Source organism: Pristiophorus japonicus, chromosome 4 (assembly GCF_044704955.1).
Source record: "Pristiophorus japonicus isolate sPriJap1 chromosome 4, sPriJap1.hap1, whole genome shotgun sequence".
NCBI classification, from domain to species: Eukaryota; Metazoa; Chordata; class Chondrichthyes; family Pristiophoridae; genus Pristiophorus; species Pristiophorus japonicus.
The window spans coordinates 268,817,639-268,835,685 of NC_091980.1; the positions used below are offsets into that span (position 1 = coordinate 268,817,639).

Genomic DNA, 18,047 nt, shown 5'->3' on the forward strand with positions numbered 1-18,047 from the left:
GAATGTTTGCTTTGGAACTGTAACTTAGAAATGGAAAATGAATTATTGGATTTGTAAATGTGGATTCTTTTCCCTCAATCTGGTTCAGCGAATTCACTGAGTCGAATACCGTTACTGCTTATAACAAAGCAGTTTTATTATAAAGATTTACCGGCCGGGACTTATCAGACAGAAGGAATGCTCTCTTGATAGAGCGCACCCACTTCCTACGGACAAGTGACGTTACATTGTAAAGGCACAACGATTATACATTTTCGGTACAAGATACAATTAGAGTGACAATCAGTTCAGCCTATCCCTTTTGATCCCTCCTTCCCTTTGTCCACTCATGAGCTGACATCTGTATGGGCTGTTTTTACACAAAGGAGCCTTTCAGAGTCTTACTCGCCCTTTATTGTTTCAAGTTTACTGGTGTGACTTAGCAAGACCTTGAAGCCAGCCTGTTAGATGTATCAATGTTGTAACATTTGCAGTCTGAGATTCTTTTAGTTATTTTCCATTATTCCTTTGTTCACTTCACTGTCTCTATTGCTTATACATTTTCCCACATTCTCAACTTCAATGTCTCTATACATTTTCAAACATTCACACTCCCCTCTTTTATCATTCCATGATAACCCTGGTGACTATTCCAAGAGTATCGCATTCAGCCGTTCGCACTCTCTTTCCTGATCCTCCTTGTTGAGTAGGTCTTTAGTTTGCTGGATCATAACCTGGGAGCCCCTGGCCACAAGAGGGTTTGCTAACCTTGACATCATGACTTTACAACAAAGGTGAAAGCAACCAATAATCAAGCAACAGGCAATTATTACTACGATGAGAATAATCACTGCATGCATTAGATACGATCCCCAAGATCCACCTAACAGCCAATCAAACCAGCCTACTCCTCCTGCAGGGGTGATAACTTCTTTACGTCCCTTCTTATGTGATCAGCGAGATTGGTTATGTTTTCTGAATTATCGGGGATGTAAGTGCAACATTCAGATCCTATCAGGGCACATGTTCCCCCTTTTTCAGCTAACAGATAATCGAGGGCCATTCGGTTTTGTAATGCCACGGTCCATATGGCTATCATTTCGGCCGTGATGTCCTCCAGAGCTTCAGCAGTATGGTTAGCTATCTGTTCCAATACCCTCTCTAGGTTCTGTACTTCATCCATGATGCGTGCTATCCCGAATGGGAACATCATGACCCCAAAGTACCTTTCGGCAGGGGTGAGGGCTCGCCTGTGTCGGCTGGAGGCATGTACTTCCGCCAGGGTACTTGTTTGCTGCACAAATGGCACCACATATCCCAAATAGCAAGACCCTGTCCATCGCCTAGGTAACCAGGGATATGCCCTATGCCCGCACACAAAATACGTGCCGTTATACGCTGCCTTCTGATATATTGTGTCGGGGTCCCAAGACTGGGCCCACAGACCTCCACCTGTTTTATTCGGAAGGTGAAAGAGGATAGTGACTCGTGCACCTGTTGTGATGTTGAGACTGTGTGGGCAATTACTGTACCCTATGATATGTCCCTTGCTACTGGTGTCATTTCGGGTTAAACATATGTTCACGGTTGGCCTCCCAATCCCCGAGGTATTGGTCAGGGCTAAGAATGGGGGTTCCTTTTCACGGTCGTAGGTTAGTTGGTACCATCCCTGGAACGTTTGACTAATAGGGTACCCAGCACTCTCCCACTTAGTGACGTCCCCGTGGTTGTCCACACGGTAACGGTATGATGCTCCTCCTGCCCTCCGTGATCCCTCTGACGATACCTGTTAGATTACAATCTTTGAAAGCAAGAGGGATACGTGAGAAGCAAGTATCGTTATTATCTCTTTCACAGTTGGGGGAAAGCTCCGAAGGGCAGGCCGCCTCGCAGCTGAAAGTCTGGTTGCTCCCAGACCAACATCTTGACCCGCCTTTCATCTTTCGTATTTGCATTGGCCCCCCCTCCTCTCATGCTAGTCTGGCTCAGAAGCCACTTGACAGTCTCAGTTAGGGTCAGTGGAATGGGGCGCAAAGGAATTCCCCCTTTGGAATGTATAGGGATATGTGAGCACACCCAGCAACTAGAAAAGTTCCCATTTCGCGCATAAACATAAGACATGTACAAAAAGGTGTTTACATGGAGCTCTCACTTCAGTCTCCCCTCCCATGTGCCGCACCTGTCGTACATCAACGCTATTATACAGACTGTGGCACACAGACACAGTTTCATGTTTCTTGTAGCGTCTCTATGGACAAGGATAAATAGTCCGAATATTTTGCTGATTAAAAGAGTTCGGTTTTCTTGTCTCTCTTCTCAGGTCACCGTCGGTTGTAGCTGGTTGTCTATCACTACGGGTTGAAGTTCAAACTGGTCTCCTCGGGATCCACTCTTTTAATCAGGACGCCGCTAGAGATGGCCTTGTTCAGCTATGGAGAAGAGGAAGTCTGGAACAGAAACAGGAGTTAGAATAACCAGTAAAATAGGTTCGTTAGAGGGTGGTGAGCCTGCAGTGGTGCAGGTGAACCCAGGCACTTTCCCCCTCAACCTTAGCTGCAGTGGGGGTAGTAAGTAACACCTGAAAAGGCCCCTCCCATCATGGCTCTAATCCCTTCTGAATCCATTTCTTAATCAGGACATACTTCCCTGGTACCACAAGGGACGATTCGGGTAAAACTGGGAGGTCGAGATGAGCCTCTCAAACCTGGTTGTGGGCTATTCGCAGAGCCTGAGTCAGAGAAAGAACATAGGTGGTCATCAGTCGAGCTGGGATACCATATCTAGGAACAATTTCCCTCATTAACACCTTAACAACAGTTTTAGCCTTATTGTCCAGGGTAGGGTAGGCTTCGATCCATTTGCTAAACACATCTACTATTACTAACACATATTTGTAACACTGAATTTTTTGCAACTCAGTGTTGTCCAGCTGCAAGGTCTCAAAGGGACCTTCGGGTAGGTGCGTCTTACCCCAATCACAGGGGACTCCCTTCCCTGGATTATGCTGCTGGCAAACCAGGCAACGACTACTGATGTTCTGAGCCAGCGCCTGGAGTCTAGGGTGCCACCAAGTAGCCAAAAGTGTGTCACTTGTTGTCCTTGCTCCACAATGAGTAGCAAAATGCATACATTCAATAACCCATAGAGCCAACTCGTCAGACATGCAAGTCTGTTCCGCGGGAGTGATCCAGAATTTAGAAACATTGTCATAAGTACATCCATAATCTTTCCACAACAGTTTATCTTTTTCAGGAGCATCCTCCTGTGTTTTTATAACATCTTGAATGGTTGGCATTGGTTTTTCCGAGGCTAACTTATCCTTTGCAGGATTTTTAGTCTGACTCATCATTCTGGGCACTACCATTTGTTGTCCATGAGAGGCCTGTTTGGCCTCTTTGTCAGCACAGTGGTTCCCTATATCAACCGGGGATTTTCCGGTGGTGTGGGCGGTACATTTAACAATGGCAATGCGCTTGGGGAGCATGAGGGCTTGCAACAAGTCAGATACTAGTTGCCTATGGGATATCTCATTCCCCTGTGAGGTTAGGAACCCCCTATTTTTCCGAAATCATGGGCTACCCCAAAGGCATACCTAGAGTCGGTATAGATATTGACCTTGAGGTCTTTGGCCAAGATACAGGCTCGGGTGAGGGCGAATAGTTCAGCTTGTTGGGCGGAATAGGCGGTTTCAAAGGCAGAAGATTCCAAGACCTGATTCTCCTGGTTTACTATGGCGTATCCTGAAATTCATGCACCTTCTGGATCAATAGAAGAGCTTCCGTCAACATACATAATACAGTCTGGGTCCTCCATTGGTACATTAACTAAATCTTCCCTGACCGAGGTGGCCTCTTGAATTAAAGATAAACAGTCATGACTGGGTTCTTCCTCATCTTGGGGTGGCTCAGTAAGAAAACAGGCCGGATTAATTGCAGCACTGTGCCGAAAGGTCAGCTTAGGATTACTTAGTAGGTAGATCTCATATCTGCTTTGCCTGACCATGGTAAGGTGTTGAGTCTGCAATTGACCCAGGAGGGCAGCTACGGAGTGAGAGGTGTATACAACAATATCCTGCTGGAGGGTAAGGTTGGCAGCAGATTGAAGGCTATTGTAGATGGTGGTTAATATTTGAGTACATACAGGGTGCCCCAAGGCAACAGGGTCTATTTTTGGAAGAGTACTAGGCAACAGGCCTATACTTATCCCCATGTTTCTGTGTTAAGACAGCAGTAGCACAGTCTTTCAGGATTGTACAATACAGTTGAAAGGGCCGGTCATAGAGGGGCCGGCCCAAAGCCGGAGCTTGCAGCAGGGCTGTCTTTAGTTCCTTAAAGGCTTGGACGTCTGCGTTTTTTATTTTAAAGCTGCCTTGTTTGTATACGGTGTGAGGTGCTTAGTCATCAGGGCGACATTAGGGATACAGGATCTGCAGTAATTGATCATCCCCAACCACTGTCGCATTTGTTTAGCCGTGCTAGGGACTGGAAACTGGCAAATCGGTTCGTCATCCGGGGAGGTTCCCTGTACAATCAAGCTACGTAGTCAATACGAATAATCGGGGGACGGTTGGCCAAAGGGGTTGTTCTGGGAGAAGTTAGTGTAAGATCCCCGTCCTCTCTCCCCTTGCCCCCCTCCTCTTCCTCCTCTTCCTCTTTCGTGCCGACGGGAGGGACATTCTCTACTCCAATGTCCTTCTTGCCCACAATTAAAGCATCCATCTCGTCTTCCCCAGCCCTGACCTCTTCCCATCTTCCCAATTCATATTATTTGTCCGGATAGCGTGAGCAATCGAATAGGGCAGGCACTGAAGTAGGATAGCGCAGAATTGAGGTGAATCCTCTCCCGCCCTGAAGGCATTATCTCCTGATTGACCTCCGTATATTTCAATGAATCTTTCCATGAATTCGTCGGCAGTTTCGTCTCGTTTGGGTTTAGTTTCTAATACTGCGGCCATACTGATGGGCTTCTGAAGGGTCGTGCCGAGGGCATTAAGGACAGCGTTTAGGCGGTTCTGGGCATTGTTAGGGTGAGCAGCCGCCAACGCATCATGGGTTGCACGTCCTAGGTGAGTTAGAAATCGGGCATGCTCAGTTGGGCTCAGGGTCTGCTGTACCAGGACCCACAGGTCCCTTGATTCTACATTATAAACTGCAATGGTAATTCGAAGATCATCTATAAACTTGACAGATTCTCTCTTTCGATCTGGCATAGTGGCCAGAATGGCCATAATTTCGTTCGGTTTCCAAGGCACATAGACATCTATGGTGGGGTGGTCTGCAGCTTGTTGTGCATCAGGGTTTCGCATTGGTCGGACCAGGAATTGTTGCCGGGGCTTTGGGATGGGGACGTCAATCTTGGAAGATGTTTCTGGGTCGGAGGGTGGTTCGGAGCTGTCTGACTGCACAGCACCTCCGCATCCCGATCGGCGGGAGTGTTTGTTTTGCCTTTCACAACTGGTAGTCTGACTCATCTTTTATCCATGCATGTCGAGGTCACTCCGTGAAATTGGAGGTTAGGGTTAAGTTGGGTTTGTGGATCTCTTTCAGCTTATTTATCTTAGCCTTTTAACTCTTCAATTTGTTTTGTTTGAGTATCTATTTCTTTATTGTATCAGGCAAGTATTATTACATAAGCTAGTTCTGTTTTTATTTTTATTCTGACTATCGCACCATTTCCTCTGTTAGGTGAGTCTTTTTCTATTAAGAAATCCAAATTAATAATGTTCAGTATAAAACGGCTGTCAATGAAAAGGGTTAACTCCTTTACAGGTTTGTAAGAAGACCTGATGTCATTACGTGACTTCACGTAACCATCTGAAAAAAAAAAGTCTTTGTGCCTTCAAAACTTGCTTAGAAATTAGAAATCCGTTAAACGGCAGAAATCATTAGTAAAGCCGTCATAATAAAAGTCTTCTCATCAGGAAAGGCAGCATTTAGATTAAACTCCAATTTTTTAAACTTCTAATTCAAGTACTTACCAAAGATTTTTTTTTTTAATTGATTTAAAACGAGACCACGCATTTTTAATAGCTATTTGTTTACTGAAATTCAATTTCGTCATCAGCCTCGGTCAATGCAAAGCCAACCATTTGACTACTTAGTCTATCGATACCTTTCTCAGAGGTCCCAGTGGAACTCTTAGTACGTTTCTCGTGCACGCACTCTTTCTTTAAGACGTCTACGGGTTTAACATGTCCTCCTTCCATTAATGAGAGCTCTAATTTAGTGGTGTTCTCCTGCCAACTCGACAGAAGTGATGCATCTTTTCAAACTGCAGTGGAACTTTCTCATAATTTAAAATCTCAGAACATTTTTTTTCCTTTCAGCACCTCTTTAGTACGTTACGTCTTTTTTTTAAGATCTCCTTTCTTCAAATTAGGTTTTGTATTTTACACAGAGGGCTCGGGTCTCGGTAAATTTGTTAATTTAAAATCTCAGACAATCGAAGACACTTTTTCTTTTAAATTCGTTCAATTTGTTTTCTTTCAAGGTTGTGTCTTTTTTTTTGTCTTTTCCATAACTAGAGGGAAGTCTGGCACGTAGGCTGAGGGCTGCTTTTCGTTATCTCAATTGTTCCAGCCTCAAGGTCGTGTTATACTGTCTCTTCTAAACTGCAGATTTAATATAATAATAATTTTTTTGAATCCACCTCAGTATTTTGCTGTGCCTTCTCTGAATATCTCAAAATCCCAATTCAAACTTTGTAATTTCAATCTTTATTTAAAACTTTTTTGAGCTTAGAAGCTTTTTTTTTTAAAAGGCATTCTTTATCTCATTCCGAGACTAAATTTATGTCTTTCAACCCAATGTAATCAATCATTGCATGTTTTCTTTCAACAAGTAAGTGAGAATGTCAAATAAATTCTTTTTTTTTAACCACCGGGACCATGTATTTTTTATCTTTTACTCAACAAACCTATCCTTTGTGCATTTCCTAGCTCCGTAACTTATCATCCGAATATATGTAATTCAATAAGGTTCACACTCTTAAACTTCCCACATACAGGACAACACTACGAAGGGTTAAAAAAAACTTTCACTCTGTTTGAAAAAGTGGGTGGAGCTAAAACAAACCACAACTCCCCGGTTTCCCAAACAGGCTTTCTTATCCACAGTCAAAATCACACAAGCATTTCTCATTTAAAACAGACGTTCACAAAAGTCTCTCTTTCCTATTAATCACACAAGCACTAAATCACACAAGTACTCCTCATTCAAAACAGACGTTCACAAAAGTCTCTCTTCTTTCCTATTAATTGTTTTGGCCGGCTCTATTTTTGGATCCATGACCTTTCAGAGAATTAGTAGTTTTATCTAAATTACCCATCCTCGCGTCGCCCCGCGTAGGATGTCCTAATTAATCCCGATCCCTGGCGTCGCCCTGCGTTGGATCCGGGTCCTAATTAATCCCGATTGTCCCCACATCGCCCCGTGGTGGTTTAAGTTATCTTATCCAGAGCCTAGGCGGACCAAGTGATATACAAGATCGACGCCGTACCTGAAATAAGTACAATTTTAAATTTACACAGTCCCGCGTCGTCCCACGGCTTAATTTACCTAACTCCCTAACCTCCGCGTCTCCCACACGGTTCACGCGATTCTCTATCCCTCCGCGTCTCCCCGTGGTTTTCCTGTTCGCGTCGCCACGCGATCCCTCCACGTCTCCACGCGGTAAGCCTTACTTAATTTGTTCTAGGTTCCAGATTTACCTATTCTAACCTATCCTTCCGAGTCGCCGCCCGGTTCGCGTCACCGCGCGATTTCCTTATCCTTCCCTATTCTAAGTTTAAAAGGTATTCGCCAGATTGTCCTGGATCTCGTTCAGACACTACCTGAGAACCAGCGAGTGGCCAAACTTTCCTTAGACTTTTGAAACCGAAGGAAACTGGAGTGGTATTGAAATCATACTCACTCCAGTGGCCACTTTCCTCCCGTCTCGTCCAAGGCTAGTCTGGCGCTTAATTCGCAAGTTTTCGGCAGTCGTCTGTTCAAATCCCACTTCTGATACCAAATGTAAATGTGGATTCTTTTCCCTCAATCTGGTTCAGCGAATTCACTGAGTCGAATACCGTTACTGCTTATAACAAAGCAGACTTTATTATAAAGATTTACCGGCCAGGACTTATCAGACAGAAGGAATGCTCTCTTGATAGAGCGCACCCACTTCCTACAGACAAGTGACGTTACATTGTAAAGGCACAACGGTTATACATTTTCGATACAAGATACAATTAGAGTGACAATCAGTTCAGCCTATCCCCTTTGATCCCTCCTTCCCTTTGTCCACTCATGAGCCGACATCTGTATGGGCTGTTTTTACACAAAGGAGCCTTTCAGAGTCTTACTCGCCCTTTATTGTTTCAAGTTTACTGGTGTGACTTAGCAAGACCTTGAAGCCAGCCTGTTAGATGTATCAATGTTGTAACATTTGCAGTCTGAGATTCTTTTAGTTATTTTCCATTATTCCTTTGTTCACTTCACTGTCTCTATTGCTTATACATTTTCCCACATTCTCAACTTCAATGTCTCTATACATTTTCAAACATTCACAGATTAGGGTAATATTTATCCATTAAGACAAATCCCAAATACTTGAAGTAATGAAAGAGCCAAAATTCATGATCACAGTATTCTGCTTTAAGCATAAAATATATTTTTGACTTTGATTTACATGATGTATCTTCAGGGATTCAGGATTATTAGAAATTCACATATTAAGTACAGCATGTACTCTGCCATCTGTGTACACTGTTTGCTTGTAAATATGTAATGGCTATATTATTATTACCTCGAGATGTGCCCAACATAGGACAATATTTCTTTAAGAGCCTCAAGCAGATAGAAATTTTCTGTACCCCTCAAACATACATTATAATAAAGTGTACTACTGGCTGATTATGCAGTACATCAAAATGCCAACACGCAGGCCCGTGTAGCATGAGTTCATACCTGTGATTACCCACATGGTAAATTCATGAACTCAATCATGCTGTCAAAAGGAGATGCCAAGTCGAGCCAGGCACTTCCCCCACAAGAAAAAAGGAAAATTGAAGTCATATACCCACCTACTATGGCATACATCCAATCACACAGCTGTTGGGTAACATTGGTGGAAGCCTAGAATAAGGTCTGAACTTTATATCTTAGCTTGGACAGTACCTAACATAGAAAACTTTCAAAAGAGTAAAGAGAGGGAAAAAAAGTATATTGCTTTTTATTTCCTAAATGTTTTTAAACCTTCATAAGTGCTTACTCATCAAGTAGCACTATGCTTTTAGTTTATTTTTAAAATGTTAAATTTTAAAAATTACCTTTATTTACAGGCAACATGGTTGAGTTCTATAATTAACTATTTGTTGCAGCACTCAGTGAAGCTGATGCACCATAAATTAGGAGATCCTTTTCACTCTTTGGAGTGCCTGTTTGCCATTCTTATTAGAAAGCAATCAGTTCTTTTTTAAAACCAAGACCGTGGAGGTATTCTACCAATAAAAACTGGATATAAGTTATTAGGGAAGTATTTAACCTTATCCGCCTACTCTTAACTCTGAGATGAGAGTCTTTTTGTTGTGTGTTCATTTTCACCTACTTGTTAGATTTTCCCTATCCTATTAATTCTAAACGACTTCCCAAAATAATCTCTGTAATTATGGAAGAATACTAATGAAAAAGGTCTTTGTATTTGTTAATCAGCCATGTGTGAATGACAAGCTTCAGAGAAGAAATGGCTCCAGTCTGAGAAGTATGTAGCCCTAATCATGGTCATGTAAATGTATTCCATTGAAAGGTACTTAATACTAGAATATCTGCATAATCAATAGGAATTGGAGATTGATTTTATTTTAACATTATTATTTTATAAAGCTCATTAGAATTATAGAAAATTGTCCGGTCATGCAGCTTTATATTCCATCATCATCATCATCATAGGCAGCCTCTCAAAATTGAGGAAGACTTGCTTCCACTCTAAAAATGACTTCTTAGGTGACTGAACAGTCTAATACGGGAATGACAGTCACTGTCACAGGTGGGACAGACAGTGGTGGAAGGAAAGGGTGGGTGGGACTGGCTTGCCGCAAGCTTCTTCCGCTGCCTGCACTTGGTTTCTGCATATGAGACTCGAGGTGCTCAGCGCCCTCCTGGATGCACTTCCTCCACTTAGGGTGGTCTTTGGCCAGGGACGCCCTGGTGTCGATGGGGATGTTGCATTTTATCAAGGAGGCTTCGAGGGTGTCCATGAAACATTTCCTCAGCCCACCTTGGGCTCACTTGCCATGCAGGAGTTCCGAGTAGAACACTTGCTTTGGGAGTCTTGTGTCAGGCATGCAAACAATGTGGCCAGCCCAGCAGAGCTGGTCGAGTGTGGTCAGTACTTCGATGCTGGTGATGTTGGCCTGGTCGAGGAGCTTTATATTCCATTTGTTTTCTGGCTACATTAAGTTTTTTTAACCGTTGTGCAAAAGGGAAATGCATATTTGGAAAAAATTTAAGCTTGAAAGTAAAAAGGTATAAAACATATGGACCAAAGGGCCATAAAAGTAAAAGTACAGAACAGGTGCGGAGTTTACATGGAGAAAAATATATGTATATATACTTTTGATGTGTAGTACTTCACAAATCCATCTGGTGGCAATGTGAGACAGGATTAATAAATGATCTCCAAGTAAAGGATCCTCTAGGAATGAGTGACCATAACATGGCTGAATTTCAAATTCAGTTGGGGGTGAGAAAGTTGGATCTCTAACTGGTGTCCTAAGCTTAAATAAGGGAGACGACAAAGGTATGAAGGCAGAGTGGGCTAAAGTGCACTGGGAAAATAGATTAAATTATAGGACGGTTGATGAGCAGTGGCAGACATTTTAAGGAGATATCTCATAACTCTCAACAAAAATATATCCCAATGAGAAGGAAAGGCTGTAAGAGAAGGAATAACTATCTGTGGCTAACTAAGGTAATAAGGGACAGTGTCAAATTGAAAACACGGGCATACAATGTGGCCAAGACGAGTGGGATGCTGGAGGATTGGGAAACTTTTAAAAGCCAACAAAGAACGACTAAAAAAAAATAAAGAGAGCGAAGATAGATTATGAAAGTAAACTAGCACGGAATATAAAAACAGTAAGAGTTGCTATAGGTACATAAAAAGGACAAGAGTGGCTAAAGTAAATGTTGGTCCCCTAGAGGATGAGACTGGGGAATTAATAATGGAGAACTGGGAAATGGCAGAGATGTTGAACATATATTTTGTATCAGTCTTCACAGAAGAAGACACTAAAAACATCCCAATAGTGGATAATCAAGGGGCTATAGGGAGGGAAGAACTTAATACAATCACTATCACTATTGAAGTAGTACTCGGTAAAATAATGGGACAAAGGCGGACAAGTCCCTTGGACCTGATGGCTTACATCATAGGGTCTTAAAAGAAGTGGTTGCAGAGATAGTGGATGCATTGGTTGCAATCTACCAAAATTCCTTGGATTCTGGGGGGATCCCAGCGGATTGGAGAACTGCAAATGTAACACCCCTACTTAAAAAAGAAGGTAGACAGGAAACTATAGACCAGTCTAACATCTGTCATTGGGAAAATGCTGGAATCCATTATTAAGGAAGCAGTAGCGGGACATTTGGAAAAGGATAATTCAATTAAGCAGAGTCAGCATGGTTTTATGAAAGGGAAATCATTTTTGACAAATTTGCTGGAGTACTATGAGGATGTACTACGAGCAGGGTGGATAAGGGAGAACCAGTGGATATGGTGTATTTGGGTTTCCAGAAGGCATTCGATAAGGTGCCACATAAAAGGTTACTGACAAGATAAAAGTTCACGGGGTTGGGGGTAATATAGTAGCATGTATAAAGGATTGGCTAACTAACAGAAAGCAGAGAGTCAGGATAAATGGGTAATTTTCCAGTTGGCAAACAGTGACTAGTGGGGTGCCGCAGGGATTGGTGCCGTGTCCTCAATTATTTACAATCTATATTAATGTCTTGGATGAAGGGATCGCGTGTAATATAGCCAAGTTTGCTGATGATACAAAGATGGGTGGGAAAGCAAATTGAGAGGACACAAAAAATCTGCAGTCTAAGTGAGTGGGCAAAAATTTGGAAGATGTAGTATAGGGCCCAAGTTTCGAGCCGCGCCTAGAACGGTGCAGTCCCGATCTGGACGCCCGTTTTTCGCGCCACAAAGTGTGCCTAAAAAAACCCTCTGTATTCTCCACCTCCCTGCAGGTCCTCTGGCCTTCGGCGCAGCGCAGCAGGAGCTGTAGGGGGCGGAGCAAGCACCTGCGCTGAAAACAGTGCCGGGACCTCTGCACATGCGCGCTACAGTGGGCGCGCAAGTGCAGTAGCTCCAGGCGCCCGAAACTGTGTGGGAGGGGCCAAAGCACGCAGCCCCTAGCCCTGGCCGAATGGCCTCACTGGGGCTGCGTGAATAAGGCTCCTCCCACGGCCAGCTCCTGCTTCCTCCCGACCCGACTCAACTCGACTCCCGCTTCCCGCCTCCGGACCGGACCCGACCTGACTCCCGCTCCCGCTCCCCCCCCCGACTGGACCCGACCCGACTCCCACTCCCCCCCGGACCGGACCCGACCCGACTCCCGGTTCCCCCCCCCCCCCCCCGGACCGGACCTGACACCCGCTCCCCCCCCACCCTGGACCCGACCCGACTCCCGGTTCCCTCCCCCCCACCGACTGGACCCGACCCGACTCCCGCTCCCCCCTGCTCCCGGACTGGATCCGACCTGACCTCCCTCTCCCCGACCTGACCTCCCTCCCCCCCCGACCCGAACCGAACCGACCTCCCTCCCTCCCACCAACCCCCGACCCGACCCAACGCCACCTACCTGTAAATCTGGTGCTGGGGACGGGCCCTGCCCGAAGTCTCGGGCCCGGCCCGTTCCGCCTCCTTCCCCTTCTCCTTCCCCCCCCCGCCCCATATCCTTCCCGCCTCCCATCTCATTCCCCCCCCCATCTCCTTCATTTCCTTCCCCCCCTGCATCTTCTTCCCCCCCATCTCCTTCCTCCCCCATCTCCTTCCCCCCCATCTCCTTTCCCCCATCTCCTTCCCCCCCCATCTCCTCCCCCCCATTTCTCCTCCCCACCCCATTTCTCCTCCTCACCCCATTTCTCCTTTCCCCCATCTCCTTTCCCCCCATCTCCTTTCCCCATCTCCTTTCCCGCATCTCCTTTCCCCATCTCCTTTCCCCCCATCTCCTTTCTCCCCCTTCTCCCCTTTATCTCCTTCTCCCCCCTCCCCCCTTCTCCCCCTCCCCCTTCTCCCCCATCCCTCCCCCTTCTCCTCCATCCCTCCCTCTGCTCCCCCCTCTCTCCCTCTACCCCCCTCCTCCCCCTCCCCTCGCTGTCAGAAACACAGACACTGACAGACAGAGAATGAGAGACATACACAGACAGACAGAGAGATAGAGACACTGACAGAGACACGCGGCGGGGGGGGGGGGCATCCCAGCATGCTGTTGGAGGGCTCCCGGTGCTGCAGTCGGTAAGTAGAAAATGTTTTATTTATTGATTTTTAAAAAAAAATAATTATTCTTATTAATTTTTTTTGATTGATTTATTGGTTGATTTATTGATTTATTTATCATTTATTATTGATGATGGCTCTTTATTTGTAAAACTGAAGTGTTTAATGTTTGTAAACTTCCCTTTAAACCCCCCCCCCCCCCACCATTCCCTACGCCTGATTTGTAACCTACGCCTGATTTTCTAAAGTGTAGACAAGGTTTTTTCGAGCGTACAAAAATCTTCACTTACTCCATTCTAAGTTAGTTTGGAGTAAGTTTTCACTGACGAAACTTTGAAAACAGGCGTAAGTGGCCGGACACGCCCCCTTTGAAAAAAAAATTCTGTTCCAAAGTGAAACTGTTCTAACTGACTAGAACTGGAGCAAACTAAATGACGAGAATTCCGATTTCTAAGATACTCCGTTCTACACCAGTTGCTCCTAAAAATCAGGAGCAAATCATGTGGAAACTTGGGGCCTTTATGTGGGAAACTGTGAGGTTATCTACTTTGGCAGAAAAAATAGAAAAGCAAATTATAATTTAAATGGAGAAAAATTGCAAAGTGCTTCAGTATAGAGAGACCTGGGGGTCATTGTGAATGAAACACAAAAAGTTAGTATGCAGGTACAGCAAATAATCAGGAAGGCAAATGGAATGTTGGCCTCTATTGCAAGGGGGATAGAGTATAAAAGCAGAGAAATCCTGCTATAACTGTATAGGGTAGTGGTGAGGCTACACCTGGAGTACTGCGTGCAGTTTTGGTCTCCGTATTTAAGGAAGGGTATACTTGCATTGGAGGCTGTTCAGAGAAAGTTCACTTGGTTGATTCCAGAGATGAGGGGGTTGACTTATGAAGATAGGTTGAGTAGGTTAGGACTATACTCATTGAAGTTCAGAAGAATGAGAGGTGATCTTATCAAAACATGTAAGATAATGAGAGGGCTCAACAAATAGGATGCAGAGAGGATATTTCCACTCATAGGGGAAACTAAAACAAGGGGGCATAGATTAAGAATAAGGGGTCACCCATTTAGAACTGAGAAGAGGAAGAATTTCTTCACTGAGAGTTGTAAATCTGTGGAATTCTCTGCCCCAGAGAGCTGTGGAAACTGGGTCATTGAATATATTTAAGGCGGAGATAGACAGATTTTTGAGCGATAAGGGAATAAAGGGTTATGGGGAGCGGGCAGGGAAGTGGAACTGAGTCCATGATCAGATCAGCCATGATCTTATTAAATGGCGGAGCAGGTTCGAGGGGGTCAAATGGCCTCTCCTGCTCCTATTTCTTGCCTTCTTGTGAGGAAGCTTATTTAACTGTGTATCAACCCAAGATTTTATGATTTTGGATGCTGACATAGTAGCCATGGTAGTAAAATGTTCTTTTATATCCAATGTAAATATTTCCAAAATAAATGCTCTATTTTGCACAGGATATAGGTGAACTGGAAAAACTTGATTCACTTCCAAATTTGACAGAGCTTTCGGTTGTTGGAAATCCTGTAAGTATTATGATTTTGTGTGTTTTTTATAATTTACAAATTTATGAATTAGCTGTTAGATCAAAACTCTTTAGTATCTACACTTTCTTTCAATTAGCGCTTTTCTTCAAATAGCCTGATAAATAAAAGAAATGTTCAAGTGGGGAGATTGCATCTTCCACTGCACTCACCTCCTCTGCCTGAAACTAACTGGACGTTACCAGGGTCCAGTTGGGTCTTGACCTGGAATACTCTAAGATAAACAACTGCCTAAGTCAAATAGGCCTTCTTATAAACGGGACGGATTTCAAACTCAAAATACGTTTTAAGTTAGTCCTGCCAGTACATGGTTGGCAAGCACTACATTTGGTTCCAACAGATTGTACAACAGCCTACATTTGTCCACAGTCCTGAGTCATCGTGAAGGTGGAAGAGGAATGGAACTAGAAGGAAAGTCATAAACAGTAACTTGCGCACACCTCCAGCAATGGACTCAGAACGACATTGGTAGAGGCCTGAGAGTAAAATGTACTCTTGCTCACTCAGCCTCTGTAATGTTCGGGCTAAGAGACCAGGCAAAAAGCAAAGAGGCAAAAAAATTGGAAACAGATATTCAGCCTTCATGGGGGGAAAAAACAAAAGCTAATAAAAATAAATGGTCAGTTGTTGCTGTGCACTGTTGCCTGTGGAAGATTTTTTCTAAATATATTTTATATCAACGCTGACCTTGAGCAGCAGCACACTCCATTCAGTTCATGCATATTAACATTCTCACTGATAGACTAAATGTATGATGAAAATGGTGTAACAAACAAATGAATGATAAATAACACACTCATGGGGTCCAAATTTGGCCCCCCCGTCTTTTCGGCGCACTCACGTGAGATGCCCCGACTTCCTAGGCTTAAACCGGCACCAAAAAGACCTCCCTGGATTCTGGCCGCTCTGTTCACTCTCCCGGGGCTTGGCGCAGCGTGGCGATTCCATTGGGGGGGCGGAGGTAGGGCCCTGCGCGAGAAAGAGTGCTGTCCGCTGTCCACATGCGCATTAGGGCATTCGCGCATGCGCAGTAGCTCCTGCTGATGATGCGTGCTGTAGCGTGGGACCCGATGCATCCCGCCCCTGTCCCGGGCCAAGTGGCCTGCCGCACAGGCCGGTCTGCTGCCTTCCCGGGCTAAGGCTACAAACAGGTTACAGAGAGTTTTGATCGGGGGGGAGGGAGGGGGGAGAGTTTTGATCGGGGGGGCTGAGGGAGGGGGGAGAGTTTTGATTTGGGGGGGAGGGGGAGAGTTTTGATGGGGGTGGGGGAGGGAGTGGGGAAGTTTTGATCGGGGGGGTGGTGGTGGAGGGAAGGAGGAGAGTTTTGACCCGGGGGGGGGGAAGGAGGAGAAGAGTTTTGATCCGGTGGGGGGGGAGAGTTTTGATCCGGGGAGGGGGAGTTTTGATCTGGGGCGGGGGTGTTGATAACTGTGTAGCCAGTAATTTTAATGAGCTTACTCAAGACTTTCCTTCACCCTGTTGATGAAAATACTTTCCTACATAAGAATTATGAACAGGAAGTACTTCTCTTTTTTATTTGGATATTTTGAAAAAATTATGTAAATATGTTTTGTCTCTTTACTTCTTTTATTTTTATAGTTTAAGCTTCCATGAATACTTCTGTTGCATAGTAAATTAACTTTGCGAAGTTTGTCATATGATGTCCTGTATAGCTGTTTGATTCTATTCACATTCTTTAGCCAAGTCATTAGTACCTATCTGCGCTGATTTCTTAACTTTCCGCAAGGCTTGTGGCCGTATACGCTGGCTTAAGTTAGTTTGGAGCAACTATTAGCTGGCCAAAGTGGCCTAAATGGCCAAAACAGGCGTAGATGGCTAGTAACGCCCCCTTTTGAAAAAAACTAAACTAAACTAAAAAAATTCTAACTCATCATCATCATCATAGGCAGTCCCTCGAAGCAAGGATGAATTGCTTCCACGCCAAAAAGGAATGAGTTCACAGGTGTTTCAATGAAGGACCTAATATTCCAGATCCCGAAACACATCTTGGAGGGTGCGTGGATTTTTTTTATGTGTGGTGGCTGTTGAACACCAGCCACCACACGGGCTTGACAGAGCTAGGTCTTAGTCCAGTGGCAAGGATTAACCAAGACGACTGGAGACCAGCTCTGCTGCACGGACCTAGTGTGCACACATATAGCAGTGTGGGCTGGCCCATGCTGCCCCTGGGCCCTTGCCTCTTCTGGGCCCCAGACTCACGCCTCTCCTGGGCCCCAGTGACTTCCTTCTACAAACTCTTGCTCCTTCGCCCCTCCTGCTGTGCCTGCCCACACTGCAATCAGCGACCTGACTTCGCAGCTGTCGCCCTCCTGCAGTGGTATGCCGCCGCACGCTGCTCCCTCTGATGGCCCCGACCTGCTGATGGTCTTGCAGGCCGGGACCATCAGAGCGAGCAGCCTGCGGCGGCATGGTCCTGGCCTGAAAGACCATCAGCAGGCCGGGGCCATCACAGGGAGCAGAACTCACTTACACTAGCGCAAATTGAACGTGCAAAATGGGGATTTTTAAGATACTCCAGAAAAATCAAGTTGCTCCAAAAAAAACGGAGCAGCTCCTGGGCAATTTTGAGCCCATGAATACTAAATATAAAATAAAATTGTATGTTTACAAAGTAAATGTTATAAACAGCTATCTTATTTGTCACAGTGCAGTTAAGAACATAAGAACATAAGAAATAGGAGCAGGAGTAGGCCATTTTGCCCCTCGAGCCTGCTCCGCCATTTAATAAGATCATGGCTGATCTGGTCATGGACTCAGCTACAATTCCCTGCCTGCTCCCCATAACCCTTTATTCCCAGTTAAGCTGTGATTCAAAACCTTTCTTTGTCAATCACAAATCTTTTCCTTGTATGTGAAAATTAACATTTAATGCTTTACATCCAAAGAGAGTACCATATACATTGGCTACACAATGTCTGAACTAGCAGCAATTCAGACAGTCCCCTTGGTTTAATGCTTTATCCATAAGACAGCATCTTCAACAGTACTACAATAGTGTGTCAGCC

The 18,047-nt window shown here is 44.7% G+C and overlaps 1 protein-coding gene across 5 annotated transcripts in view; it reads left to right on the forward strand.

Moving 5' to 3' along the window:
• The window catches only part of lrrc9 (leucine rich repeat containing 9), a 302,164-nt gene that overhangs the window by 273,301 nt on the left and 10,816 nt on the right, over nt 1-18,047 (forward strand). For all 5 annotated transcript variants that reach the window (XM_070877538.1, XM_070877541.1, XM_070877539.1 and 2 more), the window contains one exon: nt 14,935-15,003. In XM_070877538.1, coding sequence (XP_070733639.1) covers nt 14,935-15,003 — 69 coding nt within the window. The remainder of the gene's footprint in view (nt 1-14,934; nt 15,004-18,047) is intronic.